This window comes from Onychostoma macrolepis, chromosome 01 (genome assembly GCF_012432095.1).
Source record: "Onychostoma macrolepis isolate SWU-2019 chromosome 01, ASM1243209v1, whole genome shotgun sequence".
Classification (NCBI taxonomy): domain Eukaryota; kingdom Metazoa; phylum Chordata; class Actinopteri; order Cypriniformes; family Cyprinidae; genus Onychostoma; species Onychostoma macrolepis.
The window spans coordinates 37743362-37763326 of record NC_081155.1 but is presented as its reverse complement, the minus strand read 5'-3'; the positions used below and the strand labels follow the sequence as shown (position 1 = coordinate 37763326).

At 35.1% G+C, this 19965-nt stretch overlaps 2 protein-coding genes across 4 annotated transcripts; both read left to right on the top strand.

Moving 5' to 3' along the window:
- Positions 1-328: 328 nt before the first annotated feature.
- On the top strand, positions 329-12451 carry si:dkey-26i13.8 (kinesin-like protein KIF19). Of its 3 annotated transcripts, XM_058777670.1 has the most exons (22): positions 329-679; positions 758-824; positions 1792-1872; positions 3103-3213; positions 3437-3524; positions 3838-3974; positions 4094-4219; positions 4353-4445; positions 4544-4645; positions 4950-5102; positions 5540-5662; positions 6574-6730; positions 6994-7156; positions 8170-8347; positions 8554-8824; positions 8914-9035; positions 9978-10129; positions 10224-10311; positions 10591-10959; positions 11334-11505; positions 11750-11857; positions 11976-12451. In XM_058777670.1, the coding sequence occupies exons 2-22, from the start codon at positions 783-785 to the stop codon at positions 12131-12133; spliced, it is 2994 nt and encodes a 997-aa protein (XP_058633653.1). In that variant the 5' UTR covers positions 329-679; positions 758-782; the 3' UTR covers positions 12134-12451. The 3 variants fall into 3 exon arrangements, with proteins under 3 accessions (XP_058633653.1, XP_058633659.1, XP_058633667.1); XM_058777676.1 differs by having other exon boundaries at positions 329-824; positions 11337-11505; XM_058777684.1 differs by lacking the exons at positions 9978-10129; positions 10224-10311 and having other exon boundaries at positions 329-824.
- Positions 12452-14621: 2170 nt separating this feature from the next.
- On the top strand, positions 14622-16038 carry LOC131541747 (carbohydrate sulfotransferase 12-like). Its single transcript, XM_058777697.1, has 2 exons — positions 14622-14655; positions 14740-16038. Exon 2 carries the CDS (start codon positions 14836-14838, stop codon positions 16033-16035), a length of 1200 nt encoding a protein of 399 aa, XP_058633680.1. The 5' UTR covers positions 14622-14655; positions 14740-14835; the 3' UTR covers positions 16036-16038.
- The last annotated feature ends 3927 nt before the right edge of the window (positions 16039-19965 follow it).

Sequence of the window (19965 nt, the reverse complement as noted above, 5' to 3'; positions counted from 1 at the left end):
AAAAGTTGTTCGAAATGTAAGAAAAGTAACAATAAGCATGTAAATATATAAACATCACTTAATAACTCGCTACATAATTTATGGGTTCACACTGTAAAAAATAAATAAATAAATAATATAATAAAATTGGGAACCCCTGCTATAGGTAAATATTAATAAAAGGTCCATAATAAAATAAACCAAGAGAGCACATGCGAGCAAATTATCATAAGAAAACGACAAAATATGACACAAATATTATTAGTTGGGCTGACTCATTTTGGCGCAAAAAAAAACTGCCAATGTAACCGAGTGTGTACTTCTCTCCATAGCAACTGTAACAGTTTCCTCGCGCCAGCGCGCTACAAATGTCTTGACTGGTTTAACTAGGCACAAACACAGTTTAACCTTTATCCTTCACTTGTTAAATCCTTCACGCTCGTTTACTCCTAAGTAAATATGAGGATGACTATGGTTTGGACTGATGAAAAAAGTATTTTAGCTTCTCTTGGGAGCATGGGTTGATACAGTCCCAGCGTGGTAGGAAGGCGTCGGGTAGTTTGACACCTCTAGGGGTTTTATCACCGTTAACAACAGTCCGCTGGTGACTTCAGGACCTCCACAGGGGCCAGCACACACACAGTCCTGCCTCAGAATGAGATTACCCAGCCACCAAGAAGATTAACGTAACTAACCCACGGTAAATCACCGGTATATTCTAGCGTGGCTCTAGCTGAGGCGTATTTTAAACTTGTCTAAAACTGGCTTTGATACAAAGGTTGGAGTAATTTGGGGATAAAAAGATGAAGGATTTGCCAGGAGAGTGGAAGGACCATCAGCTCACGGTAAGCTGTCGATCTTTTATTAATGCTGCACAGTTCAATCAATAGTAAGGTTAAACACCTGTTACTTGAACGCGCCAATAGAGATGCATGATAACGTGACTCCTGTGGGACAAGAGAGCGTCAACAAATGAACAGAACAAAATGAAAACAAGTGATGACACTTTATAGTAGCATTCATTAATAAGTCACTACATAGGCAGACTGAGGCTAGTTGTCACATTTTTAGTTAATATTCTCAGTGTGTTTGTATGTTTCAATCTTTGCATACATGCGCATTAAAGTCATGGCTACAAAAAATATCATATAAAAAGATTGTGATTTTTAATGCATTGTCCTTTCTATATGGGGTAAGTTGTAAAAGGGGAACCATAGGGTTATTTCGCAAAATAATGAAATCACAAGGATAAAAAATGGATCACGGTTTCCACAAAAATATGAAACAGAACAATTGTTTTCCACATTGCTAATAATAAAGAGAACCAAGTCAGTATATTAGAATGATTTCTGAAGACTGGAGTAACTGCTGCTCAAAATTCAGCTTTGACTTCAGGAATAAATTACATTGCTATTTGAATATATTTTAAAATGTAAAGTTATTTTAAATAATAATCATATTTTCACAAAATTACTAATTTTACTCTTTCTTATTAAATAAGTGCAGTCTTGGTAACGTCTTTCAAAAACATTAAAAAAACATCTTACCAACTTACGGTGCAAAAACATTAAACCATTGTTTTGGCTATCAGACACTGTAATTAATTATAATATTTTAAAATATATAAACCACGTGACAACTTGCCCTGACCTGACATACCCTTGTCCTGAGAACACAGTTCAACCTTTCAGTTACAACTGATGTTTATTTAAAAATTGGTGCAGTATGTTATATCTCAGTATTACTGGACTCTTGTGAATTCTTCCATGAAGGCAGATTAATACATTTTTTTTTAATAAATGATGATTCAAGGTTGCTCTGCGCATCCGACCACTGAACGATGCAGAGATCGAGGAGGGTGCAACAACAGTTGCTCACAAGATTGACAGTCAGGTAAGCAACAAACAAAAAACACAAAGACCATTGAGACACATGTCCAGCATTACTTATGATTCCTTTATGAAATAATTATTTAATTATTTAATCTATGACTCTTGACTTAAAACCTACACTCTAAAAAATACCGGGTGAATAAAACCCAGCACTGGCTAAAATGTGGACAAACCCAGCGATTGGGTTGTTTTGACCCAGCGGTTGGGTTACTGCCCAGAAGGTTGGGTTAAACATTTAACCCAACTGTTGGTTGAAAACATCCCAATCGCTGGGTTTGTCCATATTTTACCCAGCGCTGGGTTTTATTTAACCCAGCATTTTTTAGAGTGCAGTTACGAAGATATAGCCATGTGACAACAAACACTGGTCTCCCCTATATATTTTTGTAAACATTACAGATTTTGGAAACATATGCATAACATTAACAACTCCTGGTTAGGAATCTGTTGCAGAACCTGTCATGATGAATGATGGTCTAAAGACCTAATCCTCCTTTTCATCTTCAGTAAATCCTGTTTACAGTCAGTAAATAAGGTTTACTGTCTTCTTTACTTACGCTTGATGTCTTGGGATTCTCAAAGGCAAAGAAACATGCCGCAGACATGTCTTTGTGTGCATATTTTTACATTTCCAAACTACATCAATCTTGCTGATTAGGGAGGGTGTACCTTACAAACACCTTATGAAGAAGAGATGACACTTAAAAATTACAAAAGGATGCATCATTCTGGAGGTTTGCCAAAAAGGAAAGGTGTAAATTAAGTGCAAAAGACTTTGTCAGGTGTCTCCAGATGTAGGTGTCAGGTTCTCAGAGACTCTTCTAAGAGAAGGAAGGTTGAAACACAACCGCCATTTAATAAGAATCCAGGTCCAAAAGCACAACATGAAAGATTTTTCTTGCCATGCACACAAGTTAAGGGTCAATATTTATTTTTATTTATTTTGTATTTTGAAAGCAATTTATACTTTTATTCAACAAGGATGCAATAAATTGATTAAAAGCGACAGTAAAGCCTTTAACATTGTTACATATTTTAAATAAATGCTATTCTTTTGAACTTTAAAAATATTAAGCAACATTGATATTGAGAAATGTTGCTGAAAATTCGGCTGTGCCATCACAGGACTAAATCACATTTTAAAATAGTATTCATTCATTCATTCATTGCAGAATTTATCTAATAATTGGAGTTAATTCTCATGTCTAATTACTCATTCTGATATCTTCAGATGGTGGTGCTGATGGACCCCTGTGAAGACTCTGACAATGTCCTGAGGGCCAACCGCTCACGTGAAAAAACATACATGTTTGATGTGGCATTCGATTATACTGCCACACAGGTGTGTAGTAGTGCTGCTCTTCCACACAAAATAATTAAAATGTTAGTAAATCATGGGATCCTTGATCATCGGCCTGCATGTTCACTTACAATTTTATGAGCAGCTTCTTGAATTAAAGTATTCAGTTTTAAGATTATTTTGTGTTAATGGTCAAATAATGGTTTTGAAAGATTTAGCATGATCACAGTTCCAGACAATGTTATTTACTTTTTCTTTATTTCAGGAGGATGTTTATGTGGCGACAACAAAAAATCTTATTGATGGTGTGATTGCTGGTTATAATGCCACAGTCTTTGCATATGGACCTACGGGTAATGTTGATGTGACGTTTTCTGTTTAGTGTTTGGATACAAATTCACACAATGTATATTCCAATACCCTGCAAAATAGTGATCATCCTAAATGAAAATTCTTAGCTAAAACAGAAAATTCTGAACCCAATGGGATGAAAAATGAAATTGCACAGACACTTCACCATCGATTGGGTCTGCAAATTACCACTTACCTCCACAGATCAGACAATACAACCCTCTAAAATTAAGCATATTACTAAGCAAATAAAGTAAACTAACCAAAATATCCGTGTTCACATTTTCTGCTTCATTTCTTCATTTCATTTGTTAGGAGCTGGGAAGACATACACTATGTTAGGTTTAGATTCTGAGCCTGGCATTTACATCCGAACACTCAATGATCTCTTCAGGGCCATTGAAGACAGCACTGAGGACTTGGATTGCAGTGTTTATATGTCATACATAGAGGTCAGTCTTATTGTTTGTAGATATTAAAAAATATTGCATCAGGTTTGTTACTGTCTGTCCAGGAGTTTATAAATGGAGTGCGTCCTGAATGTATTAAACACTAATCAACTTGTGTGCAGATTTATAATGAGATGATCAGAGATCTGTTAAATCCATCCTCTGGATACCTTGAGCTGCGTGAGGATGCTAAAGGGGAAATACGAATTGCAGGCATCACTGAATTCTCTACATGTAATGCTAAAGAGGTACACAGACTCATTCCAGTTGGTGGCCATTTTTGCCGTCCATTCATTTCCTACATTTGGCCTGTCTACTCCTTATAATGTCTCCAAAAAAGGATGATATCCTTCTGAACCTGGTGTTTGCCTGTGATTTCAGATAATGGCTCTTTTGACCAAAGGGAATAAACAGAGAACCCAGGAGTCAACAGCTGCTAACAAGACATCATCTCGCTCTCATGCTATACTTCAGGTCGAGAACACACACACACAGACACTAACCATGTTCATGACCTCAAATTGGCACACTGTCGTCTGAGTGTGCCGTCTCCTGCTTTGTCTGCTACACAGGTGACAGTCAAGCAAAAGAGCCGTGTAAAGGATATCAACGAGGAGGTCAGAGTGGGAAAGCTATTCATGGTAGACTTGGCAGGAACTGAGCGAGCATCACAGGTACGTGCTGTTTGTGTTGATGTGCTGAATTGGAAACGCAAGCTTTCAAATTCCTCAGGGATGCCAGATTTTACAGTTCGGCACCCTTTCTCAACTTTCATCAAAATGAATAGTTAAGCTCTTCTGTCCTTCATTATTCATATGCATATAATGTGAGACTGATGAAGGAATTTGAGCATGTTACATCTCATATGGCAGCCAAAACATCACCCTTCATTAAATTCAGACATTCTTACATACAATTGCTTTGTTTGTGAACGCCAAGAGTATGTCAAGTTCTAAAGCACATATTCTCTTCTTTCAGACTCAAAACAGAGGAATGAGAATGAAGGAAGGAGCACATATAAACCGATCCCTGTTAGCACTGGCCAACTGCATCAATGCCTTGAGTGAGAAGGGTGGGAAAGGAGCTCAGTTTGTCAACTACAGAGACAGCAAACTCACTCGACTACTTAAGGTTAGCAAAATCTACGGAAGCTTATTTCCACCACGGAATCTTTAAAAACAATTGTGGCTTTTTATTTCACAATTCTGGCATTTTTCTGAACAATTCTGAGTTTATATCTTAGAAATCTGAAATCTTAGAAATTTTGTATTTTTTTTTTTTCTTCAGAATTACGAGATATGAACTCTGAATTGCTAGAAATAAGCCAGAATTGTGAGATAAAGTCGCAATTGCATTAAAAAAAAAAAAAAAAAATTATTCAGTAGTGGAAATAAGCTTAAGTCTGACTTGAAAATTGTAAGCAAATTTTTTTCATAGAATTGTAAGTATATATTTCAAATTCTTAGAACTGAAAGATATAAACTCAGAATTATGAGAAAAAAGTCCCATACAACTCCTTCATTATTAAGAAGACTCACAGTTGCAATATGTTTTGATGTGGATTTCAGGATGCTTTAGGAGGAAACAGTCGCACAGTCATGATAACCCATATCAGTCCTGCCAGCTCCAATTTTGAAGAGTCAAGAAATACGCTGGTTTATGCCGACAAAGCCAAAAATATAAGAACCAAGGTAAACACATACGTAATAGTATTTAGAATAGTCTAGAACCAGATGATTATATTAAACCAATTACTGGACAAAAATAACCACTGTATTACACAAAAATAGAGTCAATGAAATAAGTTTAGGTTTATGAGGAATTTACACAACCATTCAAAAGTTTGAGGTTGGTAAGATTTTTTTTAAATGTTTTTTAAAAGTCTTTTATGCTTACCATGTTATATTGTGTGTAGTATTATATTGTGAAATATTATTACAATTGAAAACATCTGGGTTCAATTTTATATATATATTATATATACAAAGCTGAATTTTCATCAGCCGTTACTCCAGTCTTCAGTGTCACATGATTCTTAAGAAATCATTCTAATATTCTGATTTGCTCAAGAATGATTTCTTACTATAAATGTAAAAGCATATTGAAAATGCAAAGTCGGCAACACCTAAGCTCCAAAAGTATCAAAGAAAAATTTATTAATTAAAAAAATTCACATAAGGTGTAACGTTTCGAGCACACAGGCTCTTCATTCATTCTGATGAAGAGCCTGTGTGCTCGAAACGTTACACCTTATGTGAATTTTTTTAATTAATAAATTTTTCTTTGATACTTTTGGAGCTTAGGTGTTGCCGACTTTGCATTTTCAATATGCTTCTACTTGTTTTTTAGTCGAGCACCCATTTGAGATAGATGTGCGTGCTGTTGTTTGCTCTTATTACTATAAATGTAATCAATGTTGAAAACTGTTGTGCTGATTAATATTTGTGTAGACACTGTGATACATTTTTCTTCAGGATTCTTTGATGAATAGAAACTTTTGAACGGTATTCCATTGATAAGTTATTTATTACTATTGATGATTTTATTTTGTTGAGATGCAGCCCAGGTCTCTCTCTTGCTATTCTGTTTTAAATTCTTCTAGGTGAAACGTAATTTGATGAATGTATCATATCACCTGGCGCAATATACACGCATTATTGCTGATCTGCGGAGTGAAATTGAGCGACTTCGTGCAAAGATTGACCAACAGAGTCAAGAGCAACAAAAAGGAGAAAAAGCAGACATTCGTGAAATTCAAGGTATGCTCATTGTGTTTCAGAATTTGGCTACAGTAGCTGAAAAATAATATTGAAATAAACTTTTTTATTAACACCAGGATTTTAAGGTGAAATCCACTCACTATTTGAGTTATGCAGCAATGTTTAATAACAAGTAGTTTGTTCAAATCCATAACTGCAAGTAAGAGTAATAATAAGAGATTATTTTCTGAAATAGCAGGAAAAAAGTGCAGGCTGATTTTTTTATGCTTGGGATCTGGTTTCTCTATATGGGCTGTTTTTAGCTGAGGTGCATCAGTACAGTCATGGTGAGATGGCTTTACTGCAGGAGCAGCTCTTGTCTGCCTTCAGGGAGCAGATGGAGATCAGACGCAGCCTCATGGAGCTGGAGAACTGCAATATGGAACTCCATATAGACACGTCTAGACATCTGCTCACCATCTCAGAGTAAACACTTAAACATACAAACAGAGTTCCAGTCATCAGCAATTCTTCAATTAGAGACAGGGTTACAATAGTTGGGGATAGTGCACACAAAAAAATATTTACTCACCTTCATGTTGTTCCAAAACTGTATGAATTTCTTTCTTCTGTTCAGCACAATTTGGAAGAATGTGTGAAACCAAACAGTTACAGGTAGCCATTCCTAGTATTTTTTCCACACTTTGAAAGTCAATGGCTACCAGCAACTGTTTGTTTACCAACGTTCTTCAAAATATCTTCATTTGTGTTCAGTATAAGACAGAAAGTCTTACAGGTTTGTAACAATTTGATGGTGAGAAAATTATAACTTTTTATTTGGGTGCACTATCCCTTTAACTGAATTAAAATTATATACATACTGTACACATATATAGGCAACACTTGTCATTTTCAGCTAGTTTAACATTTACTAAAATAATTAAAATATAAAATAAAAAGTATATAGACAACTTCTTAAAAAACTAAGTAAAAAGAAAAAAATATCACTAAAACTTGAACTAAAATGAAAATTCAAAATATGAATAAATGGAAATGAAAATTATAAAAAATAAAAACTATACTAAAACAACACTGATTAGGGGAAGCTTTCTGTCCCCTAGTATGATTTTGAAGAAAAATGTTTTTAAGGATACATTTTAATCATTTTAAAATGTCCCGTCAATTACCTTTTCTGTATTTTTAATAGTTTTAAAATGGTAAAGTGTTTCTGTTTGTGTCATTACCACCTTATATCATTTCCATTACTTAAACGTAAAAATCTACACCATCACCCATTATACCAAAATCCACTTGATATTTTGCAGGATGATTGAGAAAATAAAAAGAAACTGTTTCATCCATGTGAAAACATTTATGTAGTAAAAAAAACTATACTCCTCAGTATACATACTGTAGTCCCTTCTCCTAAATTATTGTATTTCAGCTTTTTCATATTTTCATCTCACATCAACCCTCTTTCTCTTTTCTTCATCTGGTAGTTGGGAGCGTGATCAAGCACGTGCCCGGCGAGGGAGAGATGAGGTAACTGGAGAGAAAACAGACAGAGACAAGGAGGAAGAGCAAGGGAGTGGACCAGAGGAGCCTCAGTATGTCACAACAGCCCGAGAGGAGATCGGCCCACTACTGGCTGAACAGAGAAAGACAATGGAGCTCAAAGTAATTAAGTTCATTACATAATGAAGACTCTATTTTTTGAATGCGTCATAAAAGCAAATTGACATAAGCGACAAAAGTATACTTCAGATAAAACTCGTATTTTTCAGTTTGTTTACGCAAGCCGTTATATAACTCTGGCTTAAATAAATGGTTTTAAATTTATAAATAAATTTTTCTTTCACTATTGGTTTCTTTCCTTATTTCAGCGTGAATTGGAAGAAAAATTATTGAACATGAAACTAAAGTCATCTAAGATTGAGGAGTTGCTTCCTAAACGCATAAGTAACCGTGAGCAGAGAGACATTCTGACATTGCTTTGTAAGGTTCATGAACTGGAACTTGAAAAAACTGAAATCCAGTCAGCTGTTCTCTGCAAAGAAAACGTTCTCCGAACAAAAGACTTCATCATTCAGCGCCACGAGCAGCAGCGGACGCTCTGTGATGACATCATACACCAGCAGAAGGCTCTGATTGAAGGTTGTGGGTCACTGAAATGGGCTGATGTCTGAGAAACAGATTATAGCAATAAACATTATATAAAATATATTTATTCATTCTGTCCACAGATCAAGGACTTTGTGTACCTGAGGAATTACAAGAGCTTTATTCACTGTACTTTAGTGAATTAAGTGATGGAAGCATCGACCAAATACTCAACCTTCATACTTTCACCACAAACCCCAGAGCTGTAAGCTTTTATTTGATCTTTCTTTCTTTCTCATTTACCTGTCCCTTTTTACCTGTTTTTTACATATACATTTCTGTTAAAAAATGTAGGGTCAGTATGATTTTTTTAAAGAGTTCTCTTATGCTCACCAAGGCTGCATTTTTTTAAATAAAAAATACAGTAAAAACAGTAATATTGTGTTATTGGTATTGTAATATGTGACCCTGGACCACAATACCAGTCTTAAGTCGCTGGGGTATATTTGTAGCAACAGCCAGCAATTTATGGGTCAAAATTATCGATTTTTCTTTTATGCCAAAAATCATTAGGATATTAAGTAAAGATCATGTTCCATGAAGATATTTTGTAAATTTCCTACCGTAAATATATAAAAACTTCATTTTTGATTAGTAATATACACTGCTAAGTACTTAATTTGGACAAATTTAAAGCCGATTTTCTCAGTATTTAGATTTTTCAGATTCCAGATTTCAAATAGTTGTACCTCGGCCAAATATTGTCCTAACCTAACAAACCATACATCAATGAAAGCTTTATTTATTCAGCTTTCAGATGATATATAAATCTCAGTTTCAAAAAATGTACCCTTATGACTGGTTTTGTGGTCCAGGGTCACATATTATTACAATGTAAAATAACTAACTTCTATTATAATATATTTTAAAATCTAATTTATTTTCATCAGCCATTACTCCAGTTTCTAGTGTCATGTGATTCTTCAGAAAGAATGATTTGGTGCTCAAGAAACATTTCTTTTTATCAATGTTGAAAACAGTTGTGCTCCTTAATATTTTTATGGAACGCATGATTTTAAATCTCTTTACTGTCACTTTTGAACAATTAAATGCATCCTTGCTGAATTAAAGTTTTAATTTCTTAAAAAAAAAAAAAAATCATACTTATTTCAAACTGTTGAACAGTACTGTATTTCTGTTGATACAGGATAACTCTCTTATGATTATGGCCAGCCAAATGAGACTTAATGTGATCTCAGATTTAGAAGAGGTAGATAAAACACAGCAGAACAACAGGAAGTTCAGTCCTTTCGATAAACATCCCCGTGATTCTTCTTCCTCTGGGCTGGATTATGACAGGTAAAGTATGTAATGAGAAAAGTAGACTGCCATGTTCATCTGGAATATAGTATGCTTTCAAGATTTTTGATATTTTCTATCTTCCTTATTATAGTGACAGTAACAGAGTTTTCAAATCACTGTCTAAACTTAAGCCACAGAGACGGCACCACTTATCTTCTAGCCCAAATCTTTCAATGAAGGTAAATACAGAAGTGCCCACAGACACTGAGTCGCCCTGACTGACAGAATCGTCTCATCTTTTACCATGTAAACAAATGATTTAACATGAGATAGTCTCACAAGACAGACTTTTGACTATCAGATTGAAAGTATCAGTAAATAAAATCAAAGAGGTAAACATGAACTCAACTTGATGTAACTGTACATTCCCAGATCTTAATCTATTTTGAAATAAGACTACAATTGATTTTGGTCAGTTTAGTGTATAGTTTTTAATGTGGCTGACTGTCTTTGAGCAGGTTTGTGCTGTTAAGGATTCGACTCCTATTTGTCCTACTGAAGCTGTGAGTCCAGACACTCTGAGGGAAATTGTGAGTGACACCAAGAGCATCTCAGTCATTGCAGCGAAACGTCGCTCACACCTAGCAAAGGAGACCAACTCCAGAGTGGCCAGTTTGGCTTTGGCTGCAGGGCTCAAATCCTCGGTGAGCATGGACAGTCTAGTTTCAACTTTGGCAGATGAGTCATCTGAGGTCAAAAGAAACCCCCCAAGACATGGAGGCAGGTCCCAGTCAAAACAGGACTTAAAGACATCGGAGGGTAGAATGGAGCTCTCTGAGAGACACCAGCGCAAGAAACGGTCCAGATCTTTTGAAGCAAGCAAAAGGGTATGAGCATATCTATGTGTACCTCCATTTCTGTTGTTTCAGTGAGTTTTGCTAAATATACACTACTATTCAAAAGTTTGGGATCAGATTTTTTTTTTTAAAGGAATTAATACTTTTATTCAGCAAGAATGCATTCAGTTGATCAAAAGTGACATACTGTTGCCAAAAATCTATTTCAAATAAATGCTGTTCTTTTCAGCTTTCTGTTTATCAAAGAATCCTGAAAAAAATGTATAATTTCCACAAAAATATTAAGCAACTGTTTCCAACACTGATAATAAGAAATGTTTCTTGAGCATCAAATCAGCATCAAGTTGTCAATGTCAAGTAACATTATCTAGGAAGCTGCTTAATTTGATCTGTTTGTAACACAGCAGGTACAAAAACCAAGACAGAACCCTTCCAGATATCCAGCTTTGAAGAGCATCTCAGACAACCGGCTTGTGAGACCAGCATTAAACGTGATCCAACCACTCAACAGTGGTACTGGAAACCCTGCAACACCCCCAGTAGCTAAAGTGAAAAAACCTGTCTCTCACTTTACAGGTACAGAACTACAGCGGTTTCAGTTTCACCGCTTTACACTGTTTTCCAAACTCAGGCAAAATTCTTATTCAGACAAGCATTTGTATGTGATCTCTTTTAGAAAATTCAGAACTTCTCTAATACCACAACTGAGATTTTCTGTTTTTAATATGGGTGCCAAATCAATACGAGTCTCTTTCATGCTGTAGATGTGAAATGGGCCTAAAAATGAGCAAATTTTGATATTTTGTCTATATGATTTTAGGAGAAGTGCAGCTTGAGAAGTTAGAGATCAGGGGAACGCCACCCAGCACCATCCATCAAAAACACTCAGATATCAAACGAGGACAGGCAACCTACAAACGACAGCGAGGTGAGTTTCTTTTTTTCTAGCTATTCAGCAACTTTCTTTTATTTTTAATAGTGAAATGAAGTTGGCAGGTTGTGGATAGTTTTGTAGTCCAAGCCGAGTTAACAAAAATTTGTTTTAGGCCCAGGAGATGTTTCTTTCTCCAGCAATCTCCTACAGCAACCAGGCAATTACAAGTCCACCAATGAACATCCTAGACAAAAAGGAATGGCTGATGTTAACAGAAAGAATGAAACACGGCAAAATAACAGACGCACTGTAAAAAAGTCATATGTCTGAGTTTTTTGTTCTTGTACAAGAGAACATGATCTATTTTTGCACTAAAATGTACAGCTGAGACTAAGTTGTGAAATGATTTTAATGTTATTTAATAATTATCACGTGTTGAAAATCTTAAAATTCAAAAACCTTGAGATATTAAGTAGAGATTTTATACAGTTTGTCTCTGCTTTGAAACTGACAATACAAATACTGTATATTTTTTTGATGATTCACATTTGAAGCAAATTTATTTGAAAAAAAAACAAAGCATTGAAATAAGCATGTGCATAAGCTTGGATATAAAGCTTGTTTCAGAATGGCTTCACACTGAGAAAACTCCTGCAACACTGATGAAATGAATATGGTTTCATTTATTTAATAAAAAATGAATTGTATAAAAATTTAAAGTGTGAAAGCCCATATTTGTTTCTCCAGGGGGGATTGTCCCTGTAATAACTGCTGTGAGTCACTTTGGATAAAAGTCAACCAAACTGACAGGCACAAACTTATCCCTGATCAACCTTAGTGAACTGAGTGTCTGGTGTTGAGCAACATCAGCTTACATCACTGTTTAATGATGTATCAATACAATTATTGGATAAATAATCAGAATTTGCATATTACATCGGAAAAGATGATATAGACTGTATACTACAGCATGAAGCTGTTATCTAAACCTTTTAGCACATCATGTTATTCTGTAACTCTTCAAGTGAACCAGTCCCCTTAATGATGCATTCTCATATGTGACCCTGGACCACAAAACCAGTCATAAGTAGCACAGGTATATTTGTAACAACAGCCAACAATACATTGTATGTTTCAGAATTATCCATTTTTCTTTTATGCCAAAAATTATTAGGATATTAAGTAAAGATTATGTTCCATGAAGATATTTTGTAAATTTTATATCGTAAATATATATCAAAACGGAATTTTTGATTAGTAATATGCATTGCTAAGAACTTCATTTGGACAACTTTAAAGGTGATTTTCTCAATATTTTGATTTTTTTGCACCCTCAGATTCCAGATTTTCAAGTAGGTGTATCTCGGCCAAATATTGTCCTATCCAAACAAACCATACTTCATTGGAAAGCTTATTTATGATGTATGAATCTCAATTTAAAAAAACTGACCCTTATGACTGGTTTTGTGGTCCATACATGAAAACAGGGCAAGTTAAACCTTCTAGATGTGGCTTTATTTAATAATCAATTAATACAGCCACAATAATGTGACCATATCTGATATGGCTTGACAAGGAACAAGGTCTTGAATCCATGAGATTCATGGATCATTGCATTTCTCTCTTTCAAATCCAGAAATGCTTTATTGGCATGATTGTTGACATTTATAATAGTAAGTATTGTATATATACACACAGTACGGTTATTTACGGGAGTGACATCCGCACATTTTAAGGACTCATAAACACATTCATGGAAAACTCACGCCGTGTGAACAGAACAGGACACGACAAGTGTCAGAGAGGCGCTCACAAACGCATGTCTACTGTATATGTGTGTTGTGGTTCTTGAAGTGTGGTTTCGGTAACTTACAGTAGGCCTAACGCATGTGAGCTGTGTGTCATCTGAAGGTTTGTGTGCTTTGCGCGACTCAAATGTTCCGCTCTCCACCCAAATATAAAAGCTGCTGTCGGTTAAAGAAGATTTGAGGGATGAACTCGCAGCTCGACTGGATACGGGCTTGACTCCCATTGCACGTTCATACTGACAGTATTCGAGACTCTAAGCTGCTGTGTGAACGGGACATTTTTTTGAGACTCACAAATGTAAGTTAATGCAGTTGCCAATCCCAAAAACTTACAGTGTGAATGTAGCCTAAATGGGGAAATAAAAAATAAAATACTATAGCGCTTATAAAGAAATTATCAAATAAATAAGGGAACAAAGAAACACAAGGCAATGTAGGCTACTGAGATACAAAAAGGTTTAAAGTAATAAATCACTCAGAAATGTTAAGAAATTATGAAAATAAAGGAATTAAAGTGTAAATAAAAAGGGAAACATAAATGTTTTCTAAATTAATTCCTTTTTAAAGTTTTTTTTTTTAATCATTTCTAATAAATAACACAGGACAGGAGTAATCTCTGTGTTTGAATGTGTATCTCCCTTCTCACATACTGTAAAAACAATCCCACTCAAATCCTATGAGAGGCCTCTTGATCTCAGGGGTTAGGCTATTTTTGTAACTGAGTACACAAGTGAACCATTGAATTTTATTTTGAAATAAAAGTTATTTGTGACAATACTGTTGGTGGTCATTTTTTGTCATTCTTAAGTCGACACTACAAGCCGGTCCGTTTATTTTCAGCTGTGGTTTCCTGTGAATATTTGTGGAAGAGAGCTGAACTCTGGAATAACAGCATATGATTTACTTCTGGTTGAAGGGCGGAGCATTTCTCCAGTGTTCACAAACTACTGTGAGTTTACATATGTAGCTTTAAGCATTCCTGCCCTCTTAACAGTTTGCACGCGGAACATTCTGAAGTGTAGAGCACAAGAAGACGAGATTTAGGTGAGTGATGGATTGTATTTTATGGAAACAGATTTCAAAATGAAACGGCAACGTAGATGTCCTTATTTTTGTGTTTTTCTCCAGAATTCTCAACTTGGCTCATTGCAGAGATGATAATGTTACATATTCCAGTTGGGTAGTTTCCATAGTTTCCACATCATTCAATAGTTTCCAGTGAAAATGCTAAAACAGCTGCAGTTTTTCCTTCTGTTGGGAACATTATTTATCATATTCTTCATAATAGTTCACTGGGATGACGTGAGAGATGGGACTTTTTATATGCACGTGGCTTCATCATCTCCTGCATTACCCACAAGCATGATGTCCTCTGGACACTGGATAAGTGAGGATTCATTTCTCTGGAAAGACTCAAGCAGGTCAGTCAAACCAAACCTGACAATCATCACAACTCACTTAAAACATGATCAAGGCCCAAACAACCTAACGCAAACTTCAGCAAAGTCTTCTCCAACACACCTCGAACTGCGTCAAGCACATCGTAGACATTTAATAAGAGGACTTTGCTCAGCCAATAGCAGCTTCAACTTCCCTGGAAAATTTAAGACATTTGACCAGATTCCAAGCAAAGCCCTGGATCATCTCATTGTGGATGATCATCATGGTGTTATTTACTGTTTTGTACCAAAGGTAGCCTGTACCAACTGGAAACGAGTCATGATTGTGCTCAGCCAGAGCCTGAAGGCACCTGATGGAGCTCCGTATCTGGATCCTCTTGACATACCATCAGCGCTATCCCACAATGCTACTCTGCATCTGACGTTTAACAAGTTTTGGAGGCTGTTTGGTCGTTTCTCTCGTCCTTTGATGCATCACAAACTGAAGAATTACACTAAGTTCCTTTTTGTACGTGATCCTTTTGTACGACTTATTTCTGCTTTCCGGAACAAGTTTGCTCTGCCTAATGAGGATTTTTACAGACAGTTTGGCTCTGTAATGCTTCACCGTTATGCTAATATCTCAAAGCCCCCTGACTCTGCTCAAGAAGCCTTTGCCGCAGGTATCAGATTGTCCTTTACTCACTTTATTAAGTACCTGTTAGATCCACAGACTGAGGAGGAGAAGCCATTTAATGAGCATTGGCGGCAGATGTACAGACTCTGCCATCCGTGCCAAATTGAGTATGACTTTGTAGGCAAACTGGAAACACTTGATGAGGATACAGAACATTTGTTGAAGATTCTTGGGATGGAAAATCATGTTCGCTTTCCCCCAGGGTACCGCAACAAGACAGCTGAAAACTGGGAGCGAGAGTGGTTTGCAAACATTTCAGTAGCTGACAGGAGAAAACTGTACAGTCTTTATGAAGCAGACTTCAGATTATTTGGATATGACAAACCTGAGACACTTCTGGACGAGTGACAGAGACAGTTGTACTTTAAAAGAGATTACATGCATATAATGTGATATAAAAGTGGTTTGTACAGATGTTTTGTTGCTTAAACATTTTCTAATTTATTTGACTAAAACAGTGAATTGTCAGGTGCACATTTTTAGATTTTATATAAAACATGTTATAAAATTGTTGTGATGTATTGCTGTTGAACAGATTGATGTTTCACTCATGGAAATTTAGTAATAAAATTACTGTAAAATTACGTTGTTAAACAACAGTACAGCTGTTGTACTTCTGTCCCTCACAGCCTCGTTTTCATTCCTGTCAAAAATGATATGGCTCTACCCTGACTAAGGTCTACTGATCAAACCAAAGCATTCATTTGTTTTGGCCACAAGGGTGCAGTGTGTTTCAATTGATTTGTTGAAGAAAGAGTGATATACTACAGCTGTGTGAGTAGCACTCAGATGGAGTTCTGAAATTTGACTGAACTTATGAGCCTTTAATGCAAGAAGAAGAAAAAAGCAAATGTAGAATTTATGAAATGAGGCATATATTGACAGCTCTCTAAGGCCCAGTGAAAGTGAAGGTTCTTGTTTTTATTTGAAACAACATCTGAGCAAAAGTAGAGAGAATAAAATAATTGGAGACAGTTAAATTTCACATGATCTGAAAGTGAGTTAGGGGAAAATATGACATTTTAATTTATGAAGTTTTAACAATATAAAATGTTTTCAGGAATAGACTTTTGATATAATTTTAGCACATTAATCTGTTTGGGGTTATATTTTCATTACTTTTTAGTTCAACAGGTAAAAAGACCTATTACCTTCACTAAAAAGTAATTTGAAAAGCAGCATTCATAAATTTGCCAAAAATAAAATAAAATAAAAAATAAGATACATTTTTTTTTTGTTTTTTTTTGTTTAGCCTTGGTAAAGACATGAAAATATTCTGACATATATGGACCATTCTACAGAATTGGTCCAAACTGCTGTCCCACAACCAAAAAAAAACAAAAATAAAAACACATTTAAAAAGCATTTAAGTATTCAAATCTTAGATGTTTACTAAGATCCTTCTATTATCTATTGAAACCCACAATAATATTTAAAATATTAGTAAGCTTAATATATATAAAATCATAATTTATTGTCCAGAACCCTAACCCCTATATTTCAACTTAAGAAATTATATTGACATAATTTTTGTTTTTGTTTTTTCATTGTTGTTATTTAAAGTTTATTTTTGATTCTTTTAAAAAGTTTTTTTTTTTTAAACTGTCAAAAAATGTGTCCCGCATTTTTCATGTCACTACCGAAACAGTGTATGCTACAGTTTATTGGCCGAGACTGATTTTAACTACACCGCTAAATTTATGATCAGGAAATATTCCAGTGTCCCCCTCTCTCATAGCTACATGGTGAGTAGATCTCGTCATTTTGAGGTAAATGTGTTCAAAAGTCTGCGTGTAACTTTAAAGGGGTCATCGGATGCCCATTTTCCACAAGTTGATATGATTCTTTAGGGTCTTAATGAAAAGTCTATAACATACTTTGGTTAAAATTTCTCAATAGTGTAAACACCCTTTTACCTTGCCAAAAACAGCTCTTTTCAGAGCACGCCGTTTTCTTACATACCACTTTAAATGCAAATGAACTCTGCTCACCCCGCCCCTCTCTTCCCAGCTGCTCTCTGACAGATGGTAAACTTTAAATGCATTCATCGTGAAATTTGCTAACTAGCACGTTATTAGGAAAGGCGATTTGCGAAGATTAATTTAAAAAAAAAACCTTATACTCACTTCTTCTGCAGGTGAGGCTGGATCACGAATGATTCGCGTGAACAAACGCATTTAGGTAGATGGGGGGTAATTCCCTTCAAAAACAAACGTAATCCACTGTGTCTTCAGTGGCTCAGATGTCGGGAGCAAATGACTGCTATGTTCATTATTACATCCAACAACAAAATACCTCAGTCGCTTAGGAGACATTTTTGTCTACATCTGCTCCGGAGGTGAAACAATGGCGGACTGACGACAGCGCACTCAGGGCGGGTCTAAGGTAAGACACCGGTCCAGTCTGTGCTGAAACGTTACTGTCAATAAACAGTCGTTGGGAGGGGCCTGTCTGTGTGATGTCACACAGACAAGAAGCTGAGATTGGCTCAATTTGAGAGAGGGGAAATGATTTTAGTAGATTAAAAAAAAAAGCACCGGGTGGATTTTTATCATTATAGGGTGGTTGTGTATACACTCTGCCAACACACATTTCAGTTCAAACAACTTGTAAAAGTGCATGCATCCGATAACCCCTTTAAGGAACGTCACTACTGAACACCTTTTTTGTACAGTTAAGCACAGTTTTTTTCAGTGTTATTCCATAACATTTAGGTTTTATATGTGTACCACTGTTCAGAACTGTGCTAGCTAACCATGTGCTGATTAGCATCTTTGAGCTAGGATCAAAAGTATCTAAAATTGTCACTACCAAAACAATTGGTGAAGTTTCGGTATTGACATCTTTGTTTTGTTTTTTTGGGTGCTATCCCACAAAATTGTCGCTACCGAAATAGTCATGCCCGAAACATGTCATCAATGTTTCGGTATTGACAAAAGGCAACACATAATCCTCATATTTGGGGGAAATAAACAAAATTTTAGCACAGTGCAATTATGCAATTTTTTTGTATTTTAGTAGGTTTTGGTAGTGTTGTAGTATGCAAGTTAAAATTCTGTAATGTAATGTGGTCGCTACAAAAGCATTACTGTCAATACCGAAAATGTGCTGTCACTACTGAAACATGGGATGTTTTGTCAAAAGTAAATTATGCTGAATTATCAACTAAGATGTTATGTTTTTGGTTCAATGTATATTCAAACTAATGAATCCTTAACTTTGAAATCAGTATGATCAACTTTTTGCGTTTTACAAAGAAAATTTGATTAAAAATACAAATCTCATAAATTACATTGAAATATTGTTAAAAATGTCATTGATATTGATTTACCTCTGAATTTTATTTTGATAAAATAGCCAAAAAATATACTTTCAATGTAGATGTAAAAAAAAAAAAAAAAAAAATGTATAGGTCATTATAACCCTTCTAATTAAATTATTATGACTGTGTTTCAGTAGTGACAAATTTGGGGAGAGGACAAATATTCCAAAACTTTCTGAAAATACAATATGAGAATTAACTGCACAATTACTGGAAATGAGTACTTTGGATATTATACAATTTGCAAACATACAAATAAAAAATAAAAATTAAATTAAATTAAAAAAAGACACGTTTCCAGCTCTGACTTTGGACCAATTCTGTAGAATGGCCCATATAAAAGATTACTAAGGTTGTATTCATTTTTTATTACTATTATTATTATTATTATATTGTTAACATTAATAGTAATGTATTAATACTGCTATTAATAATAATATAACAAAGCTCTCTATTTTTATAAAATTTTATAATTATAATTATTAATAATTATTATTATTATTACTATTACTGTTATTATATATTATCATTTAATGTGATCATCAAAAAGAAATACAAAATATATTGTTGTTGTAATCTGTTCAAATGTTATTTACATTGGACAATGCAATAATAAATAATGGTCCTGGGTGTTTTGTTTTTAGTCATATTCCTTCATTACAAATGAAGACATGAAAAGGTCACTGTAAATTCCATTATGTAAAAACTGTTTTGTTATGTCCTCTTTCCCCATCTCTTTAAAGTTCTCTATCAAACTGACTAGAACTGGATAGTCTGAAAGGTCAAGGGCAAATTCACCATCGAGTCCAGACTTCTGAACTACCGTCCTCTTCATCTTGCCTACGCTTCTGCTGTATGACAGCTTGAAAGGTTGTGTGGCAGATTCTTTTAAAGTCGTCCCCTCTACGAGATGCTTTTGAATAAAGGTCAGTACTAATGGGCAAATGCAGTCACCC

Bases quoted from the DNA above. Each gene is read 5' to 3' on its own strand.
- si:dkey-26i13.8 (XM_058777670.1), top strand. From the start codon at position 783: ATGAAGGATTTGCCAGGAGAGTGGAAGGACCATCAGCTCACG. The intron at 3,525-3,837 runs GTAATGTTGATG...TTCATTTGTTAG, and splicing joins CTTTGCATATGGACCTACGG to GAGCTGGGAAGACATACACT. The intron at 11,506-11,749 runs GTACAGAACTAC...ATATGATTTTAG, and splicing joins ACCTGTCTCTCACTTTACAG to GAGAAGTGCAGCTTGAGAAG.
- LOC131541747 (XM_058777697.1), top strand. From the start codon at position 14,836: ATGCTAAAACAGCTGCAGTTTTTCCTTCTGTTGGGAACATTATTTATC.